Consider the following 21,268-nt stretch of genomic DNA (forward strand, 5'->3'; position numbering starts at 1 on the left):
GGCGATCCCATGGCCACAAATCACAAGAAACGGTTGTGTAAGCACCTTTGCCAGCCTGATGGGATACGTAGGAGGCCCAGGGAGGCCATAAAAATTCAATTAGCCTGGCTAACCTGGTGCTGAACTTGTCCGGACACCGTGAGACTGGTACAGGGGTGAGGGCTCTGGGGGAGGGCTGCAGGGGGTGGTCTCCAGACTTCAGCAGACATCCCACCACCCCCCAGCCACAGGGCTCATGAACCTGAGCTCTGAGGTCCTCCAGGACATCCAGGGGTTGCTCCTTCCTCCCACAGGAGGAGGCCCCACTTCTGGTGACGAATGGGGGGTGAATCCGAGGGTAGGTCAGGGTCAGCCCACCCCTCCCCCAACAGGGGGCAGAGCCAAGCTTCCAGAGTTCCTCAGCCCCAGCAGGCACAGGGCTGGGTCAGGACCTGCTGGGCCCTTGGAGGAAAAGAAATGAGCAAGGACAGGACAGGGTTGTCCTGGGGCAGGCGCGAGGGAGTTTCAGAGCACAGACATGACAATGCCACGCACACCAGTTCATTTCTGCTGTGGAGAACACAAGAAGCCACCTCAGATGCTGGTTGAAAGGACAAAGTGATATGAATTCCCAGGAAGCACTGGACCTGATTCCTGCCTAGGGCATGTGCTCGGAGAGGCTGTCCCGTTGGTTTGAATTGGCGCTTTGAGTCAAGCCTCAGGGATGACAGCCTATTTCTGAGCTTGGAAGGACTCAGCTCATTCCGGGGCACTTGGCAAAGGGCAGAGGGGTGTGTGGAGAAAAGGATTCTAGACTCATCCAGAACCTGGATGTTGCTTAAACTATTTAACCCGGGGCTTCCCCAGCCTTGGCACTGTGGTCCCTCTGGGCCAGCAAGTGTCCACAGTGGGGCCATCCTGTGCACTGGGGGGCGTTCAGCAGCATCCCTGACCCCAGCCCCTAGAATCAGCAGCACCGCCAACCAAAAATGTCTCCGGGCATTGCCAAATGGCCCCTGGGGGCAAAGTCACCCTCTGTCCCTGTTGAGAGACACCAGGCTCTAATAATGGGGGTGAAGGGACTTGGAAGTGGGGAAGCAGAAGGAGGGCTGCTGAGCTGTCCACTCACGGTGCTGCTTTTCTTCCAGACCAGAGCCCATGGCTGGGCCCAGTGCCCACATTGTCCCTATGCTCTTCCTCGCCCTGCTGGTGCTCCTGGAGCTGAGCCTGGCAAGCTCTCTGGGGCCTGGAACCCCTGCTCGGAACCTCCCTGAGAATCACATCGACCTCCAGGACCCAGGACTGTGGATGCCTCAGGCCAGCCACCACCGCCGGCGGGGCCTGGGCAAGAAGGAGCGGGGCCCAGGCATGCCCGGCCGGGCCCAAGACGGAACTGTGGTCTCCACCAGCAGGCAGGCCTCCAGGCTGCCAGGGGCAGGGGAGCTGCTGCCTGGGCAGAGTCCTGCAGGGCTGGTCCAGGACAAGGAGCTGCTCCTGGGGCTGGCGCTGCCCTACCCTGAGAAGGAGAACCGGTCTCCTGGGTCAGAGAGGGTCAAGAAACGCAGCAGGGAGCACAAGAGGCGCAGGGAGAGGTTGAAACTGCACAGAGGTAGCCTGAGGTCTGCGAGGGGGTGGGGTCCTGCCAGGGAAGGGAGGGGTGGGGGATGGAGGAAGGTCATACCCAAATGGCCAAGGGGGCTCTATGAGCAGGAAGGGGAGGCCATGAAGGAAATGTCAATGATGTGAGGACCCTGGGAAGATATCCAGAGGCCCCAAAGAGGGCAGGCCCCCAGAAGAGGGCAGGGGTCTCTCAAAAGTCAGAGTGATCTGGGAAGGGGAGGGAGCTGGGAGAGCCTGGTGGTGGAACATGGGTGAAGAGGGATACATAGCAGTAGAAGCTCCATCTTAGCAATGAACGATCCTCCTAAGTCAGGAAGTCCTACCTTGTGTCTGACCTAAATCCACCTCGCTATGAGCCCTGAATTGGGATACATTAGTTCAGTGTCCTCCAAGCACATCACTTAATCAACTCTGATGCCCAGAGCGGGGACCAAGCACTTAGACTCTGACGCTGGGTCTACCCAAGTTTGGGTTGTGATTCTGCCACCTACTGGCCTTGTGCATGGGCAAGTCACCTTTCTGTGCCTCAGTTTCTCCCTGGGCAAAATGAAGATAATGGCCTCGACTACCCTCAGGGTCGATTCATAGATGACTTAGATGCTCAGAATGGCACCTGGCAAGCATCGGGGGCCATGAACGTAGCTAATTCTTAACTTGCTCTTGACGTGGAATCGGATGACCCAGGGAGAGATGTGGTGTCCTTATCCCTCCTGCCTCTGCCCTGAGTGTCTACACCACTCCCCTGCAGCCCTGCCCACCTTCTCTTCGGCTTCCCCCACATCCCCAAATCCGTGTGAGGGCCCCGCTGCCCCCTGGCCCCAGCTGCCCTGTCCCTTTGCCCGCTCAGTCCTTGAACAAACTTGCCCCAGCAGCTCCGTCCAGGGGCTCCTCCTGTCTCCCCAGCCCCAAGCCCACCAGGCAGCCTCGTCTTCCAAGTCTCTTCAGGTGACCAGATGGCCTCCTGGGCAGGCCAAGTTCCACAAACGTGGGGCAGGTGTCCCGCAGCTGGAGAGTGATGGAGGCGTGGCCTCCCCTTCTGCATCAGCTGGGGTTTGCTTCCCTGCCAGGCCTCCTGAGTGCCCTCCCCCAGGTGGACAGAACCCAGTTGAGAGAACCCAGCTTAGACTCAGTCTCCTACCCCTGGAGGTCGCGTGTCAGGTTGGGGAGGGGACGCTGGCAACCTCGAGGCATGAGCTCACCCTGGCTCAGCTCCAGGCCCCAGCTCCATCAGGTCAAGGGGTCCTCCTAAGGGAGTCGATGTGTGGGTGCATGGAGGAGGGGACAGTGAGGTCTAGAGGCCACGAAGCTGGTGGACCGGACCCCAATTTCCTTGTCTGTAAAACGAATGCAGTTTTACAGGGGTCCCTAAGTCCCCTTTCTACTCTCTGGGGATTGTTTCTGGAGGGCGAGGTGGTCCCCAACAGATCCAACCAATCTTAAAATCAGATCTTGCCTGAGAAAAAGAGGGGACAAGTCCGGGCTCCCCACCTTCTCTCAAAGTCCCTTTGTTCTTGACCACCCCCAACCCTGCACACTCTCTCCCCCTCCCACTCAACCTACTGCAATGCCCATGTGTCTTGGAAGGTGGCATCAGTGGCTAAAATCATTGGCTTTGTGCTCAGATGGACCTGGGTTTGAATCCAGGCTCTGCTGTCCGCTCACTGTGCCCTGAGGCAAGTTGCTTAACCTCTCTGGGCTTTAGTTTCCTCCCCTGGAGATGAAACTGAAGGAGCACCCATCTCCTAAGAGCTCCTACGATGGTTAGATGAAATAATGCTTATAAGGCAGAACCTAGCATACAACAGGGGCCTGGCACACAGCAGGTGCTTACTAAATAGGGTGGTGATTATCACCACATAGGAAGCACACGTTTGTACAGGATGAGCTCTGGCTCTTACCTTCTCAGAGGCCTCTCCCCCACTGCAGTGCCTCTTAGCCTCATCATGTGACTCCCATCTCAAACTTCACCTCTTCCTGGAAGCCTTCCGTGATTAATCCCACTAGTTCCCATTTGTTGCGCTTGTACCCCTGGCTGTACCCACCAACCCAGACTTGAACTTGCTGGAATGTTGCTTCAGATAGAGAATCCTTGGGCCGGCTCCCCAGCAACACCACAAGTTCATTCAAGACATTCCCTCCCTCCTCTTTCCCTGTCACCCCAGTCCCTCGTTTCCACCTCCCCAGGAAGGTGGGCAGCAGGCATGCTGGCTGAGCCGATGGCTTGTCACATGGTCCCTGCCACCTCCCTGCTTGCAGCTGGAAATGTGAGCTGTGCGGTGGGCTGACACGGATAAAGGTGAGCAGATAAAGGCCCTGTGTTTCCCCCGCTGTGTCTCAGGCCGAGCCCTGGTCCGGGGTCCTAGCTCCCTGATGAAGAAAGCAGAACCCTCCAAAGACCAGGCACCGGATGCCACGATGGAGGAGTCCTCCACCAGCCTGGCCCCCACCATACTCTACCTAACCACCTTTGAGGCAGCCCCTGCCACAGAAGAGTCCCTGATTCTGCCTGTCACATCCCTGTGGCCCCAGGTAAGGGGCCCCAGAACAGCGTCGGAGTCTATTTAGAGAGACTGAGGCCCCGGGGGTGGGAGGGAGTTGGTTGAGGCCACCGACCCAGGTCTCCCGATGCCCGTGCAGCTCAGGTACAGCCCAGCAGGCACTCTGTCCTGAAAGGGCTGCTGCTGTCTGGGAGAATATGGTCCTGGAGGCTCACTCCAGGGACTGGCGAGGAAGCGAGCACCAGCTCAGCACACGGGCTCTGCCTGGAAAAGAGCGGGGACCTCGGGGGAAAATTTTATATATACCCAAAAGTCCAGAGGAGAAGAAGAAGAAGAATTTTTCTTTAAAGAATTTATTTATTAATTTGACAGAGAGAGAGAGACAGCCAGTGAGAGAGGGAACACAAGCAGGGGGAGTGGGAGAGGAAGAAGCAGGCTCATAGTGAGAGAGAGCCCGATGTGGGGCTTGATCCCATAACGCCGGGATCACGGCCTGAGCCGAAGGCAGACACCCAACCGCTGTGCCCCTCAGGCGCCCCAAGAAGAAGAATTTTTAAAACCATACCCTCAGGGCACCTGGGTGGCTCAGTCGGTGAAGCATCTGCCTTCTGCTCAGGTCATGATCCCCGGGCCCTAAAATCTAGCCCTGTGTCGAGCTCCCTGCTCAGTGGGAAGTCTGCTTCTCCCTCTCCCTCTGCCCCTCCCCCCTGCTCCTGCTCACACACACATGCTCTCTCTCAAATGAATAAATAAAAAATTAACGAGGGGTGTATCCTTCTTGGACCCCTTTCTTGGCTTTGAATTTTTTCCCAAATAAAATTATTTAAGATGATCGATAAAGTGTATGTATAGAAGAAACAAAACTTTTTAAGCAGTAGATAGTTCTAACTCCCTTTTGGGTCTTGTAACCCCTTGAGATTCTTTTTTTTTTTTACGATTTTATTTTTTTTTAAAGATTTTATTTATTTATTTGACAGAGACAGAGACAGCCAGTGAGAGAGGGAACACAAGCAGGGGGAGTGGGAGAGGAAGAAGCAGGCTCATAGCAGAGGAGCCTGAAGTGGGGCTCGATCCCATAACGCCGGGATCACGCCCTGAGCTGAAGGCAGACGCTTAACCTCTGTGCCACCCAGGTGCCCCTACGATTTTATTTTTAAGTAATCTCTACACCCAATGTGGGGCTTGAACTCACAACCCTGAAATCAAGAGTCACATGCTCTACAGACTGAGCCAGCCAGGCGCTCCCCTCTCCCCTTGAGAGTCTGATAAAAGCTAGGGACCATCTCCAAAAAATACATGGTGATCCAAGCTGTCGAAGGCCCCCTGAAGCCCAGCGGTTGAGACACCAGCCCTAGAAGATGCCTTATTGCCCATGTCCTAATTTGTGCTGGTTCCCCCCCCACCCCGCCCCAGACCGCTGGCTGTGAGCCCGACTGAGCTGTGGTGTCACAGTGCCACAGAGAGCCCNCGTGATCCCAGAGGCCTGGGATCGAGCCCCGCATCAGGCTCCTCTGCTATGAGCCTGCTTCTTCCTCTCCCACTCCCCCTGCTTATGTTCCCTCTCTCACTGGCTGTCTCTCTCTGTGTCAAATAAATAAATAAAATCTTAAAAAAACAAAAAACCCTCGAGCAGGTGCAACTGCTTTCCGAGCCTCTCCCTCAGGGGCCCGAGGGATAACTCACCCATCTGCATCCTGCTGGGTGCCGGGGGAGTTGGCTGCTGGAGCAAGGGCCTCAGGCAGCTGTCCCCGCCCCCGGGGGGGGGCTGGGATGCCAGGCTGCCCAGCAGAGAACAAGCTGGCCTCTGAGGAGTCCCTCCTTTGTCCTCTGGCTCTGGGGTCCCATGTTTCCGCTCCCACCTGTTGGGAGCTCCAGCCTCACTCCTCTCTGTGCCCCTTCTGCAGGCTCAGCCCAGGCCTGATGGGGAGGTGATGCCCACGCTGGACATGGCCTTGTTCGACTGGACTGATTACGAAGACTTAAAACCTGAAGTCTGGCCCTCTGCTAAAAAGAAAGGTATGTCCACCTCTCCTGCAACCCCCATGACTGGGCTCCCTCCCTCGCCAGCCGTCTATTGGGGTGGGGGCCCCAGTGAGCCCAGACTGACCTACAGATGTCCAGAGTGGGAGGGCATGGAGCCTAAACTGGGACTAACACCCAAAATGCAAATGCTGTTATCAAGTGTTGATTGCAGGCCAAATGTTTTCCTCTACCAATTCATTTTACCCCGAAAAATGATCTGTTGGGTCTGTCCTGCTATTGATCCCATTTTAGAGAGGAGAAGACTAAGGCAGAGAGAGTTAGAGAGTCTTGTCCACGGCACACCGCGCGAGTGGCGGTACGAGCCCCCATGCTCAGTCTCTCTCCTCTGCTGGGCGTCAGCTTCTGATGACACATCTTCTCGTCCCCAGAGAAACACCGGGGTAAACTCTCCAGCAATGGTAACGAGACATCAGCAGCTGAAGGGGAGCCGTGCGACCATCACCAAGACTGCCTGCCAGGTACCCAAGCAGCACCCACGTGCAGGGCAGGGGCTGAGTGCCAGGGGGACCCCGCGCGGGGTTGGGGCCTTTCCCAGGCCCGGGAGCAGGGCCTGTGGGTCCCTGACCCTTTAGGGAGGACAAACAATAACATTCAGGGTTACCACCCTACTGAGAGTTGCTGTCCTACTGTATTAAAGCCTCATAGCAACCCAGAAAAAGGGCTCCTCTCATCCCCAGTGTTCGGGCAAGGAAATCGAACCTCAGAGACGCTAAGTGTCTTGGCTGAGGTCACACAGCGAGAGGTAGCTCAAACCTGGGTCTGTGTGCTTCTTCATGCCTGCCCCATGCTATCTCAAATCAGGATGAGCCCTCTCTCGACTTGCCTGCTTGTAGGCTTAATTGTAACGCCTGCTTGGGCTTAATTCTGTCCTTGTCCCCTTATGACACCGCGGGGCTTCGCAGGGGGTGGGGGGGGGCAAGAGGGAGGAGGGGGGAGATGCTATCATGACATCCTCACCCATGCAACAGCAGCACCCATCATACAGTCTACAAACAGGGGGCCTGACGTTGGGACTGATGTCCGAAACTGCTGGCTCTTGTTGGGTCACTTGGGACCCCCAGGAAGCGGATACCGAGGTGGGGTTCCAAGTGCAGGAGGTGTATTCTGGGGGAAGAGGGAAGGCCTGTGGATGGTAACAGGGGGGAGGAAGCAGGAATGGACCCAGGAACCTGTGATGCAGTCTCAGCCAGCCCGATGGGGAGCTCCAGAGCAAGACTGCCTGCTGACGGAGGCCACATTGGGCAGGACCAGCCAGGCCCTGGTCCCCCTGCTGGGGAGTGGAGCTGCTGGGGAACCCGTGTGACATTGGCGCAGGTGGCTTCTGAAGGTGCTAACAGTTGGAGGCGGCCAGCCCACTGCTGTCCTCACCTCCGGACAGCACGGGCGTGGGGAGGGGGGACCCAAGTGGCCCACTTCCACAGCGCCGTGCTTGTTAATTCCTCGGTCAGAATATTCCACAAAATAGCAATCAAAGCAGCAATTTGGCACTATTTAAGGCAGACCGCCGGCTTCTGGACAGGCTGTTTCCTCTCCAAGCCATTGTTTTCACCCTGAGCAGAAAGGAAAGGCTGGAGTTTGGGCCAACTGGGCTGCTACCCTAGGAGCTGGCTGGGTCTATGGTGGGCAAACCCCTGCCTCAGGCCTGGGGCCTCTTTCGGGCCCTCCCACTGCTCCCCGGGTGGCTTCAGTTTCCCCATCTGTCAAAGAAGACCTTGGTGGCAATGATCCCAAGGCCCCTCCCAGCTCCAAGCTGATGCCGCTCCTCCCCACCCCCCCAGCTGCTCCGCCCTCTCTCCCTGGGAGGCCATCCCACACTGCCTTCGCTCTGCCCCTGAGCTATCAATTGCCCATCTGGGGCAGCTGGGGTCTCTGCCACCAGCCCCCCGGGGGCCCTGGCCATGATATCCATCGGTGATCCCGGTAGGGAGCCTTGTGCACCAGATGGCCCACCCTGCCAGGGCACGGCCCTGCCACGGAGATGATGGATCTCCTGTCGGGGGGTGGGGGGTACTGTGTGCACGTCGGTGGGTGGGTCTGGGCAGCTTGGCTGAGCGTGTGCTTGCTGTGTGGACAGGCACCTGCTGTGACCTTCGAGAGCACCTCTGCATGCCCCACAACCGCGGCCTCAACAACAAATGCTTTGATGACTGCATGTGTATGGAAGGTGAGCCCACGCTTTCTTGGGGAGGGGGCTGCCCCTGTGCTCCCAGAGCCACTAACCCCCTTCTCCTCGAAGCTGGTTCGGCACGGAATGGGGGCCAAGACTTCCTAGTGGAGGGTGGGCCCAGGGGCCGGTGGCAGCAGAGAGGGTGGCAGGATCCCTCGGGAGCTGAAGACATGAGCAAGAACAGCTTTGCTCGGTGCCTTCCCAATCTGTGAACTCATTTAGTCTCAATTCCTGGCATCATTCCTCAGATTTGCTTTTCTCGCCTCTTGAAATACAAGCTGGCATGATCTCCTATAATCTGGGGGTGGGAGGAGAGGAGCACATCTCTTTAAATAAGATCAAATCTGAGAAGGCTGGTACACTAGAATTCTACCCCGGGAGAGGCATTCCAAGTGTGAGAATGAGGGTGGGGGGGGAGATTTCCCAGCCTCCCAGGGAAGGATGCACTTGGCCGACTACGTCCTTAACTCTTCTGAGCTCCCACCTGCAGTGGGTGTGCCCACCTGTCCGGGTGTGCCCCGGCGTGCCAGACTCTGCGACATGGTCTGGCTGCAGGACTCTGGGGAGCAGGAGTGGAGACAGAGAGGTGAGGGGATGGAGGCAGGCAGGGTTGGAAGGGGCAGGAGACGCTGGGAAACTACCTTCTGTTACCCGCTTGCCGGGTTGGGGCCCCATTTCACAGAGCAGGAAACTGAGGTGTGGAGCGGGCCAGAGGGCACTCTGGTCCACGGAGTCCAGAACAGTGCTGAGGCCCAACCACAGTCCCTGGCCTCCAGGTCTAACCCAGGTGAGGGGGCTGTGGCCCTACTGAGTCCGGGAATCCTTCCTCCTTCCCTCCCCTGGACCTTGGGTGGGAGGGGTCAGCTTTCCAGGCATCCAAAAGATATATCAGCATCCAAAGCCCCATCTGCTCATTTACTCTGATCCATCTGGCACTGGTCGGTCCTGGAGGAAACTCTTGCTTCCTCCCTGGAGATTCAGACTCCAGAAAAAAAAAAAAAAAGAAGAAGAAGAGGAAGAGTGGAAATGACAGCCCAAGCAGCTTATTAAAGTTGGTCCAGGAGGAGGTTGTCACCAAGATGCCACACCGGGGGAATCTGGGTGGTGCCGGGAGCCCTCATGAGGACCAAGAGTCCTAAGGACTTCTGAGGGCCCAGGGCTGAAGTCCAGCAGTCAAGGCCAGCCTGGGTTGTGGAGGGTTCTAGAAGGGCTTCTGTGGGAACGAAGCACTCCTGCTCACGAATCCCCTGACCTTTTCCAAATGTCATTTGTGTGACCTCAGGTCTGGATGCCCAGTGACCCAGGTGTAAATTCTAGGCTCCTAAGCACAAACTTCACAGCAGTTCCTTTATTCTCTTGGTAGTGACATAAGTGAATCTTTAAGTAGCAATGTCCTCTCTCCCTGGGGTCACCTCCTAACCCGAAGTGTAGGGATTGCTCAGGCCACACTCACATCTCTTGGCCCCCCCACCAAGAGGATGTGGCCTTCTCAGGACTTAAATGAAAAATACACCTACCCATATATCTCAGGGAATGCTTGTGTCATGACAGAGAGAGCTTCAGCTCTGAAACCCTCCGCTGGTGGGCAAGAAGGGCCACACTGACTTTAGTTTGAGCAGTCAGGGAGGGTCTCTGAGACCTGAAGGCCACAAAGGAGCCAGTGCTTCAAAGAGCTTGGGGAAGGGAGTTTGGCTGAGAGAACAGCAAGTGCAAAGGCCCTGAGGCAGAACGTGGCTGGATATTGAGGAAAAGCAAGAAGACTGGGTGTGGCTGGAGCTCATGAAGAGGAGAGTGGGAAGTGAAGAGGGCAGACGGAGGCAGGTCCAGGTCCCAGAGGGTCTTGTAAGCCAGAGTAGGAAGCTTAGATTTCCTTTTGAGTACAAGGGGGAGCTGCAGGTTTTATAAGGGACAGCAGAACCTGCATTCCTTTACAAATTTTTTTAATAGACCTCTCTCTCTCTCTCTCTCTCTTTTTTTTTTAGCAGTTCTGGATTTACAGAAAAGTGGCACAAAAACACGGTTCTCCTATACCCTCTCCCTCTGCACAATTCCCCTGCTATTACTTGCATTAATGTGGTTCGGTTTTTTATCATTGAGGAACCAACATTGAGCAAGTCCACAATCTGCATTCTCTTTCGCTCTCCACATTGCACATTCCGTGGGTTTTGATAAATGCATGAGAACATGTGTCCACCATTACAATATCACACAGAATAGTTTTGGGGCCCCAAATAGCCCCTGTGCTCCATCTTTCCATCCTTCCCTTCTCCCCCAATGATCGCCTTTTTTTTTTTTTAAGATTTTATTTATTTATTTGACAGAGAGAGATACAGCCAGAGAGAGAGGGAACACAAGCAGGGGGAGTGGGAGAGGAAGAAGCAGGCTCCTAGTGGAGGAGCCTGATGTGGGGCTCGATCTCAGAACGCCAGGATCACGCCCTGAGCCGAAGGCAGACGCTTAATGACTGTGCCACCCAGGCACCCCATGATCGCCTTTTTTAAAGCCCATTCAGGCTGCAGTGTGGAGAGTGGGTGGGTTGTAGGGCAGCGTAGGGTGGTGGTGAGAGGGTGCAGGAGTTCCAGAGGGCGTAGGTAAGGAAGGAAGGGGAGGTCCCTGGCAGTGGGCACCCCTGACCCCCTTGCCTCTCTCTGCTCAGGGCTGCGCTGCTACGCCAAATTCCACCGGAACCGCAGGGTCACGCGGAGGAAGGGGCGCTGCGTGGAGCCCGAGACGGCCAACGGCGACCAGGGATCCTTCATCAATGTCTAGCGGCTCTGCGGGAGGCGCCTCCCTACCGGCCTGGGGAGGGCGCGCCGCGCGGAGGTTTGGAGAAGCCGGGCGATTTGTTTAGAACTAGCAGTGGGAGATCAGGTAGGGGACCCGATGACCGAGGCTGCAGGCTCAAGCCCGGGACCCTCAGCTCCGGGAGGGGAGCGCTGGGCGGGCTGTTCCCCCCCCCCCAGGAGCGGACCTGTAGCACACCTGTGCCCACCTCCCCGCCCCCGGGGGACTCGCCAGGCCTGCGCCTCCCGGTGGCCTGGTTCTCCGCGATGGCAATGTCGAGAGTGCCCTCTACTGCCCAACCTCAGCACTGCAACAGCTTGAAGTCAAGACGGAGAGGTTTCTGAGCGCTTCAAGAAAGGGAAACCGCCAGAGACAGAGAACCCCAGGAAATGAGTGTGGAACACCTCATGAGTATGTACCAGGCACGGTGCTAAATGCGTGCCATACGTTATCTCATTTAGTTGCCACTATGACCTTTCAAAGGAGGCATTATCACCGTTTTACCGAGGCAGAGTGAGTTAGGACTTGTCCAGGGTCCCAGATCAATGTCCCTCAAACCTTAACTTGTGTAAGAATCCCTGGGATCTGGCTAAAATGGATTCTGGTTGGGTCCATTCTGCATTTTTGACAAGCTCCCCGGGGGCATGCTGCTGCTGCTGATGGGGACGCCTCCGAGAGCACCCAGGTCCTAGGGAGTAAATGCCCAAGTCCAAGCCTGTCAGGTTCCCGGGCCCATATCCTTCCTTCTGCACAACCACGGACTTATTCCAAATTCTCCATGGCTTTCAGTGAGAGAGAAGCGCTCCTTGGGAGCTCCTTTCACGGTCATGAGATCTGCGATAACAGGCTGTTCTCCTCCTCCCCTGGACAAAGGTGTATCATCTTAAAAAAACAAAGCATGCATTAAGCCCCTGCTTGCTGGGAAGGCATGATTTGGGAAGATTGGCCGCTGCCCTCTGGGAGCTGGTAATCTGAGATATGATGTGTTTGGGGGAAACAATAGTGCTGTTCCTTCTATTTCTGTGGCTCTGCTCACGCAGTCCCAGGACATGCACTTTGACGTTGCCCCATAGCTTCTTTAGTTTCTGTAGTTCATGCCCTTTGAGAATCGAATGCCGATATGGGGTCAAAAAAATGCACTCATTGCGCATGTGCACCCACTTTGCACACTGCCTTAGTGGCTTCCAGGCCTCCCACAGACCACCTCTAGACCCCCCCTACCCCACACTACTGTAGCAGAGCCTTACTGAGGCCTTGGGGCACCTCTGAGGTCAAGGTGCTGTCTGAAACTAATGCCCCCCACAAGCTAGACCCACAATGCCCACCCAGAACATCTCCCCCAGCAGATCTAGCTCTAGGGGCCACCTCTGGAGAACCACTTAAACCCCACACCCCCCACACCTGGCACCTCACTCCTGGTCAGCCCTCTGGTCCCGGGCAAACCAGTGCAAGTGACAAAAGCCTTCCCCATCCAAATTCCTCGCTGGCCTGGACACCTGCCGGGGGACCACACCCTCGATGCCAGGGCTGTTTACTCCATTGGGAAAATCAGTCAGGGTCAGGGGTCTGGCACCAAGCAAAGCAGACGGATTGAGGAGAAACCAAATATCCTTATTCATGTCTCCCTTTTCAAGTTCTATGGGCAAAGGAATCTTAGGGGTGGGGGTGGGGCAGGGGAACTAAAAGAGATCTAAGGCGGCTATTTGGAAATCAAACCCACGAGCAGTTTTGTCTAAGACTACACCAGGCAGCGCCCATGCTGTGTGTGCTTTACTGGGGTGGCTGATTTGAGATTGTGATAGGACCCTAAGGGGGAGGGGGGCTGCATGCAGGCAACACAGCATTGCTTATGTCTGGCAACGCATATGTCGGGGGGGTAACAGTTCAGATGGCACTGGGGGTATCGACAATGGAAAGCACAGAAGGTCAGGACAAAGCTGAAAGTCCCCATGGAACGATCCCTGTCTAGCTGGGGAGTTCCACGGTTGGACCTTCGGGACCTAGCTCTTTGCTCAGCTACCTTCATTTTGTGGTGGCAAAGGTGGTTGGGTACAAACTTCCTAACCCCAGAGTTAGAGATCCCAAAGCCCCCTCAGTGTTTAACAAATCTCTCTGCCGGGAAGTTCTTCCTTAGGTCTATCTTAAATTTCTTTGGCTACTACAGAAGTCAGTTCCCCCTAATCCAGGATTCAGCAAACTGTTACCGTAAAGGGCAGTAAATATTTTAGACCGTGTTCCTATAAAACTATTCATGGATGCTGAGGTGTGAATTTCATGGCATGTTCACATGTTACAAACTACTATCCTTCGTTTGGTTTTCTAAAGCCCATTTATAAATGTAAAAACCTCCCTTAACTTCCAGATTACCCCCAAACAGGCGGTGGGTTGGATTTGGCCCACAGGCCATAATTTGCAGATTCCTGCTCTAGTCCACTGGTCTCAAACTTGGCTGCACGTTAGAATAATTTAGGAAGCGTTCAAGGTACTGATGCCCGGGACCACCTGCAGAAGTGCTGGTTTCATTGGTCTGGGTTGTGTCTGGGCTTCGTGCGTGTTCAAGGCTCCCGGAGGCGACTCCGATGGACAGCCGGGCCTGAACTCTGTCCTTGTGCTCCCGGCTGTGGGAGTGCCGCTGGTGACAAACGACCTGCTCCACTTCTCACCACCGTGGTGACCTTAGGAAAGTTACTTGTGCCTTGATTTCTTCATCTGCGAAATGGGACTAATGACTCTCCCATCACAGGGATGTTGTAAGAAGTAAACGTAAAATCCTGATAGCATGTTTAGAAGAGTGCTAAGCACATAATCAGCTCCCGGTGTTGGCTAATTTGTTTTCTAGGATAATTTTAGTAGGTGTTTGGTTCTTTGACAATGATCCATCTAAGTCACCGTTCAGGCTCCTTCCTCTGGAACCCTGGGGCCAGGAGATGCTCCTTTGGAAAACAGAGGGTGGAGTTCTGGGGTCAAAGAAGTTTGGAAAACTGTTCTGGACGCAGCCCAAGGCAGCAAGTACAAATCCTGGGGGCGAAGGCAGAATGGGAGGTTAAGAGGTGTTGGTCTGGGGTGCGGTTTGTGAGTTTCAAAAAATACAACCAGAGGGCAAGCTGAGCAGGAGGCCGAGAGAGACCAGGAGCTGCTGGGAGGGTGTCCTGTGCCCTCCTGCATTCCTTCTACACCATTTCCCCAGAGGTGCGCACGGTTCCCACGGGACTCCTTTCTGGGATTCGTCTGGCCGCGTCCAGAGCGGCTCCCAAGCCTGCTAGGAATGGGCTGAGGGTCACAGGACATGAGGGCTGAGCCTCAGGGGGAAAAGTGCCAGCTTCGCTTGCCCCTTGAGGGGTGACCGAACCACAAGTCAAATCCCAAAGCCACAGCCCCTTCCACCACCGAGATGGAGCCTTCCTCAAAGCTATATTCAACACACCGAGTAAAACCTGGTGGTGAGTGGGTGGGCACGCCCTTGAATGGGATTCGCTTCACGGCAGGAGAGTCGGTGAACATACATGGAACCTGCAAGGCACGTGTTTATAAGATAACAGAAGAGCAAGAAAAGTGGGTGCTGGGAGGGACACTGAAGGAGCCAGAAAAGTAAACCATTTAGGATTTCATGGGGCTGGCACCATTTCCTCCGTGATGACCTTTCCTCTCATGAGAGACAGGAGTGCATGTGTGCGTGCGTGCCATATGTGTGCATGCGTGTGTGTGCGCGCGTGCATGTATATGTGTGTGTGTCAAGGAGGGGGCGGTAGGAATTGGTTTGCAGAACCAAGGACTTCCATTGCAGGGAGTGTGTTTTCTGAATTCTAAGTCAGGACGGGTAGTCTGATACCAGATCCTCAGCCTCTCCTGGGTGCCAGAGGCTTCCTAGTCCTTCCTTATGCACACTGTGGTCCTGGACCAGAAGCAGGGCGTCACCTGGGAGCTTGGCCGAAGTGTGGGGTCCCAGGCCCCATCCCTGACCTGCTGAAACAGAATCTCGGGCAGTGGGACGCAGCCATCTGGGTTTTAACAAGTCCCCAGGCTGTTCTCGGGCATGATCAAGTTTGCAAGACCCACGTCTAGGATACATAAGGCAAAACAGAAAAGTTGGATGGTCAGGGACTTTTGGATGATTCAGGGCATGTACCTTCAGGTGTGAGTCGGCAAATCTGAGATCCAGTTTGCCTGGTTAATAACCAGCCGTGACAAACTCCCAGGCTCTAAGGCCTTGCCTCCTGGGCTGGGAGTGGTCTATTTTCAGAGGAAATCAAGGGGAGCACCTGGGCTGGGGCCCCGCAGTCATTGGCTTTTCTGGCTCTTGGGAACTTCCCTGGGGTGCTGTGGTTCCTCTTTAAAGTGGGGGGGGGCAGCAGGGGGAGGGAGTGCTATGCCCTTGTAGTCCTGTGATGGCGTGTTGCATGTGCTCTCTTGAGCTGTAAATAAAAAGCCCATGGTTAATTAGCTGCCTTCCCGCCTCTCTCTGCCTCCGCTGGAGATGCTCTGTGTGTGCAGGCTGGAAGCACGCTCGGGGCATTTGGACGGGACCGTAAGCCTAGTATTTCCTCTGCCACACGTTTGGGCGTTTGCTCTGAGCTCAGCAGTAAATGAGACAGTCTCTGTCCTCGCCTGGACCTCATCATTCTTCTTCAACCAGACCTCTCGGTGGGAATTTCATATCTTGACCTCCCTCTCCATTTTAGGGCTGGGGCCGCTGAGGTCCCAAAGAGATTGCAAGGCTAGCCACAGCAGGCTGGCCTCCTTCAGGGCCTGGGTGGCCACGTGTAGGGAAAAACAGACGCCACCTTCAGCAGGATGGCGAGGAACAAAGAGCCGCCTCCCATCACCGGGCCTGGGCAGGCTCAGATGCTGTCTTGGGAAAGGACATGAATTGGCCAGGGGGTGGCCTGGCTTAGCATCAGGAAGGCCATCTCTTATCTCGGTGACAGCTCCAGCCAGTGCCACCCGGCTCCGCTGGCCAGGCCCCACCAGGCCTGGCTGATTGTAACACCGAGCAAGGCTGTGTATGGCTCTCAGTGGCTCCACATCGGGAGGCCAAGCCAGGGTCCAGACTCTCCTGGGGGCTGGGGTGACCGCAGACGTGGGAGGCCCTTAAGGGCCTGCTGTCCCATGTGAATCTCCCTGCCCAGACACCACTGACGGCCCGGCTTCTGCAGCCTGGACGGGGGGAAATACCCTAATCCAAGGGGTCCCAAAACGTGGGCCTAGGGTTCCCAACATCAGGATCCTCTGGGGGAGAAAACCCAAGTTTCTGAGCCCCATCTGGGCCTGTGACTTGGAATCTCTAGGGGTGGGGCTTGGCAATCTGCATATTTGATAAGCCCTCTGCCCTAGGTTCAAAAACAGCATCATCAAACCTTCTTGAGAACTCACTTTCCTCCCCACTCAAGCCCCAGGCAGCTGGTGAACCTCTCGCTGGGGATGGTTCTAGGGAATTGAGCCCAGAAAGTCCCCTTTATATAAGCCTCAAGAGTGCCGTCGTAGTGCGAGGCAGTCATAGACAACACTGAAATGGACATGCACAAAGCGTAACAGTGTTCCAATAAAACTTTATTCACACAGAAGGGCAGCCAGCTGGATATGCCCGTGATCTGTAGCTTGCCAACGCCCTAATCTATAATGCTAACTCCTGGCTCCATGGCTCCAGACAGGTAGGCGAAGCTTTTAAAAAACGCTTCTGTCCTGGGATGTCAACTCAAGTCCATTTCTCTTCACGACGGTCAGAGCAGTACCGAAGTGAGGAGTCAAGGCCAGTCGAACCCAAGGCCACAGGGATTTCAGCTCTCTGCTGGCAGCCTGGGTGCTGCCCTCAGGGAATCAGGTAGCTGGATTGGGGGTGTATCAGCCATGGTTCTCCAGACAAACAGAGCCAATGGAATTTGTATTTATTTCAATGTCTGTGTGTTTATATATATCTTCTCTATAAATATATTTATACGAATTTATTTTAAAGAACTGGCTTATACTATTGCAGGGGTCAATAAGTCTGAAATCCATAGGGCAGGCCAGCTGGCCAGATACTCTGGCAGGAATTGATACTATAGCTCTCTGAGACCTCAGTATTTTTTCCTTAAAGCCTTCAACTGATTGGACGAGGCCCACCCACATGATGGAGCGTACTCTCCTTTACTTGATGTCAATTGCTTGTGGATGTTGACCAAATCCGCAAAATGCCTTCACAGCAACACCTAGATTAGAGTGCGATTAAATCCTCACATGTTAACAGCTGGCCAAGTTGAGACCGAAAACCGATCATCACAGAGGGGCTTCTGGAGCTCAGCTCCCCAGCTCTGGATCATGGCATGTGGCTACACGGCAGAGCTGTCTTTGGTGTATCATGAAGTTCTGGGCTTCCTCACTCCTTTGTGACCACCGTCTGTCATGTAAGTGGGCACGCATGTCCTAGTGCCAGGACATGAAATCCTGGTGGCGTGGGCTGGGAGAAGGTACATGGCGCATATCTGGATAAGCAAGCGGCTAAACAGAGGCGCTCCTGTCCCTTCATCCTCCCCCTCCATGATGGCGTACCCTGAAACCCACGTCTGTGTGCCTGGGGGACCACACTAGTGATCGGTCTGTGCAGCGGGGCAGGCTGGTCAGCTCTGGGCATTGAGGTCCTGAGCGGTCGGTCCATGCCCCAGCCTTGACCTTGTGTCAGCGCCTGGCACAAAGCGGAATGCATTTTGAGAGAGGGAATCCATTCACCCAAACACGGCTGTGAGCTCATTGATTGAGCTGAGCCCTGGCCAGAGGCACCCTCCTCTTGCGTAGATAGAAATTCGTAGAGCCCCCTATTCAGAGCAGGAAGACAAGGTGCCAAGAAATGAAGGCCACTTGCCCAAAGCAGTGCAACTACTCTGGAGCAGCGTCGGGGACCCCAGCCGGTCTCTCTGACTCCAAAACCTGATCATGTCCCCCGATGTTCCATTGCCTCTCGAACGCCACAAGTTTGCTGAGCACCTACTAAGAGTCGGTCACCAGTCCTCCCCACCCCCCACCGCCCCTCACACGCCCCAGATCACAGAAGCTGCACGGTGCATCTGGTGTCACCCAGGCTGCTGCTGGGCCGGCCAGGGACAGGAGTTCTGCTGGGCAGGCCCCAGCTCTCGGCAGCCGGAACCAAAGATCATGCACTCACCAGGCTGCCTTCTAGAAAGCCCCTCGGGGCTCCCAGCGGGTGGAACCTGTGGAGGTACCCTGCCTGACCCCAGCACCCACTTCCCCATTCTTCTCTGATGTGCCCCCCGCGTGGGTGCAGGCTCCCTTACTGTCCCCCAGCGAGGAACGTGAGACCTCATGGAGCCTGCCACAGACCTGGACCCGAAAGCCATCGGCACTGAGCTGGCTGAGCAGAAGGGTGTGAAAGTAAACACCAGGATAAAGCCCCAGAGCAGATAGGCATCGTGGGGGCCGCAGGGCCCGGGGACCATAACTGGCCTTGTTTGCGTATCTGAGCGATCACTACGGTACAGCCAAAGCCCTCAAATGACTCCCTTGAAATTCCAGCCCCAAGCACGCGGAGAGATGGGAGGCCGGACAGGGAAAGAGGTGGCAGCCTGAACTCAGGACGTAACGGGGACAGGCGACAGGCGGTGGGAGGCAGGAGGCACGTGGCTAGGGAGAGCCTGGGCACATGCACCGCCCGCCCGCACACACGCACACAATGACTTAAAGAGGGTTACTGGAGTATGGTCCAGGAGGTTGAAAGCCACAGGGCAGGGAGCTACTGGCAACAGCTTCTTCTGTCCGCCTCCCCTCTGGCTTGTGTCTCACACAACCTCTGTTTTCTAGAACAGGACACAACTTTGTTTTCTGCCAAGAACACCATGGGGCATTCTGATGTGTTCTCTGATGCATGACATGAGCTGCGGGCCTCTGCAGGGACAGGGTAATATCACTGAGTGTCTGGTGAGGCCAGGACAGGGCTCACCCCGCAGTCATGTTCATAGGACACCATGAGGTGGCAAAGCCACAGGGACATTGGGAATGACAGGCTGCATTTTAAAGCTCAAGGGGGCATCTTCAAGGACCCTGACTGCGGCCTATAAAAGTCAGCCATGGATGCTGCTAGAAGCTCGAATTCTGTGCCACTGAGACAAATATTTTGGAATCAGTACCCACCCCCCCCCGTTTTGACTAATCATTAAAACAAATGTGTCCTCCTGAGGGGAGGTCCCTCCTACCTCCCAGCAATGTCCTGTCACCTCCAGAAAACCCAGGAAAAGAGAAGGAGCAGATCGTCCACCCCGACTCCCTCTGGGCCCAGCTGGCCCAGGATCGTGTCCCTTTCCCGGCTCTGAGTGAATGGTGCTATGGACACGGTGATATTCCTGTCGAGTCATGACAGCGTTTGATACGTTCAGTATCTTGGCATTCACCAGGGACTGGGCCGAAGGACAGGGAATGAAGCCTGGGAGCCCAAGAGAGTCACCCCAACCCCAGTTCTGCAGGGTTCCACTCAGTTCCATCAGCTCCTGCCCCCATGCCCTGCTGTCTGCTCAGGGCAGCCAGCCTTCGGAAAGAGAAAGAGCACAGCCACAAACCCAAAGGCCAACACTGACCAACAAAACTCGCAGGCCTTCCCTCACCCACCAGACCTTAGACCAAGAAACACAGAGCCAGTGTGCTTGAGACAAGCTGACACAAACAGTGGAGGACTGACACAAACACGTCTCCAGATCAAACCCCCAGAAACAGCCCCTGTGGCACCAGGGGCCACGGCTCTGCTTCCAGGCCCTTCTTTGATGCGCTTCTTGCCGACGGTCCTGCTTTCTGACAGGCGCATGTGACTTTCCGACAGTGTTTGGCCATGTTCTCTGTCTGCTCTCGTTCTTCCAGGTTGATTTACCCACTTGGAAAGGAAGAGGCTGGGCCCCATCGCAATTGCGGGCCTCCAGTGCGTTGAGAACCAAAGGTTGGTGGGTTGGTGGGTGGGAAAGCATCTCAAAACCTTTCCATATTTGGTGCCTCCTTTGTGCCTCACACAGCGCCCCCGCCCCGGGGGACAGGTTATCACTGTCCTCATTGTCAAGAGGCACCAAGGGATTAAGTGACAGATGAAGGGACATAGAGGCAAAGTGGCAGTGCTGGGGGCAGGGTGTTGAAGTTAGGGAGGTGGGCTGAAGGCTGAACCGCGGTCTCTGCTAATAGGAAAGGGGGGAAGGGCATCTTCCCTCCATCAAAGGGGTCTTCCCTGGTGCCTCCTTTCAAAGAGCATTGCATTTATCGTGGGCCAGGACCTGCTGGGAGACGCTGCAAGATGCTGGGGTTTTGTTTGTTTAGTTGGTTTGGTTTTTTGTTGTTTTTTTTGTTTGTTTTTGGTTTTGGTTTTTTGTTCTTGTTTTTTTGTTTTTTAATAGCAGCAGGGTAGCTATTTGCTTACCGAGCATTTATGAAGTGCCAGGAGCTGGGCCAAGCATGCTATGTAAACCATCTCACGTGACCCCTGCAGCCACGCGGGGCTCGGTGTGGCTCCCTAATTTGACCAAATCCGCTTTGCTAAGAGGAGGCAAGGCGGAGATCCAAAAACACACCTTTACCCAAAGGACACCAGCAAGCACGGGAAAGAGATGAGACCGTGTTTGTGCTGCAGGCGGGCCACATCTGAAGATCCCAGAGTGGGGGTCCTGCAGGACCCGCCAAGAGGGTCCTTGGCCTTACACAGGATGAAAAGAAAATGTGTGCCAGAAGAAGTGACAGAAGAGTTTAACGAATAGCGTGAGTGACAGCGTATAGCAGACAGAGTGTCTGGGAGACCCAGAATTAAGAATGAGTCTTGTCGTCAGCTGGGGTTAGGGGTTTCCACTGGAAAGGAGTCTAGGGTGCATGTTCCTTCTGGAATCCAGGGTAGGGTCGGATCAAAGACGGGTGATGGTGAATAACAGGTATTATCTTATAAGTCATCAGAGGGAGGGGTATTGATGCCAGCATCAGCCGAGGTCTGCTGGAAGCTGGTTCCTGGAATGTGTTTGGGATCTGGCTCGTCTTAGGTGTTATCAGGTGTTTGGGGCTTAGGACAAAACTCAGAGAATACTTAACTTTTTTGCTTCCCCTGGAAGTGGGAATAAAGCTTTTTTGGTTTATTCAGAGGCAAAGTATAGAATAGGAATAAATGGGGCCCAGCAGAAAGACAGTGGGGACGGAGACTGTCTATTTTTTGTTCTATTTTTTTTTTCTTTTT

At 55.1% G+C, this 21,268-nt stretch overlaps 1 protein-coding gene across 1 annotated transcript; it reads left to right on the forward strand.

The window, feature by feature from the left end:
• Positions 1 to 999: 999 nt before the first annotated feature.
• DRAXIN (dorsal inhibitory axon guidance protein) lies at positions 1,000 to 17,080 on the forward strand. Its single transcript, XM_019803280.2, has 6 exons — positions 1,000 to 1,588; positions 3,938 to 4,128; positions 6,002 to 6,113; positions 6,509 to 6,598; positions 8,215 to 8,304; positions 10,964 to 17,080. The coding sequence occupies exons 1-6, from the start codon at positions 1,138 to 1,140 to the stop codon at positions 11,074 to 11,076; spliced, it is 1,047 nt and encodes a 348-aa protein (XP_019658839.1). The 5' UTR covers positions 1,000 to 1,137; the 3' UTR covers positions 11,077 to 17,080.
• Positions 17,081 to 21,268: the final 4,188 nt, after the last annotated feature.

This window comes from Ailuropoda melanoleuca, chromosome 11 (assembly GCF_002007445.2).
Source record: "Ailuropoda melanoleuca isolate Jingjing chromosome 11, ASM200744v2, whole genome shotgun sequence".
NCBI lineage: Eukaryota > Metazoa > Chordata > Mammalia > Carnivora > Ursidae > Ailuropoda > Ailuropoda melanoleuca.

Excerpts from the sequence above, each read along its gene's own strand:
- DRAXIN (XM_019803280.2), top strand. The coding sequence starts at position 1,138 with ATGGCTGGGCCCAGTGCCCACATTGTCCCTATGCTCTTCCTCGCCCTG. Across the intron at positions 4,129-6,001 it reads TCACATCCCTGTGGCCCCAG|GCTCAGCCCAGGCCTGATGG; the intron begins GTAAGGGGCCCC and ends CCCCTTCTGCAG. Across the intron at positions 8,305-10,963 it reads TGACTGCATGTGTATGGAAG|GGCTGCGCTGCTACGCCAAA; the intron begins GTGAGCCCACGC and ends CTCTCTGCTCAG.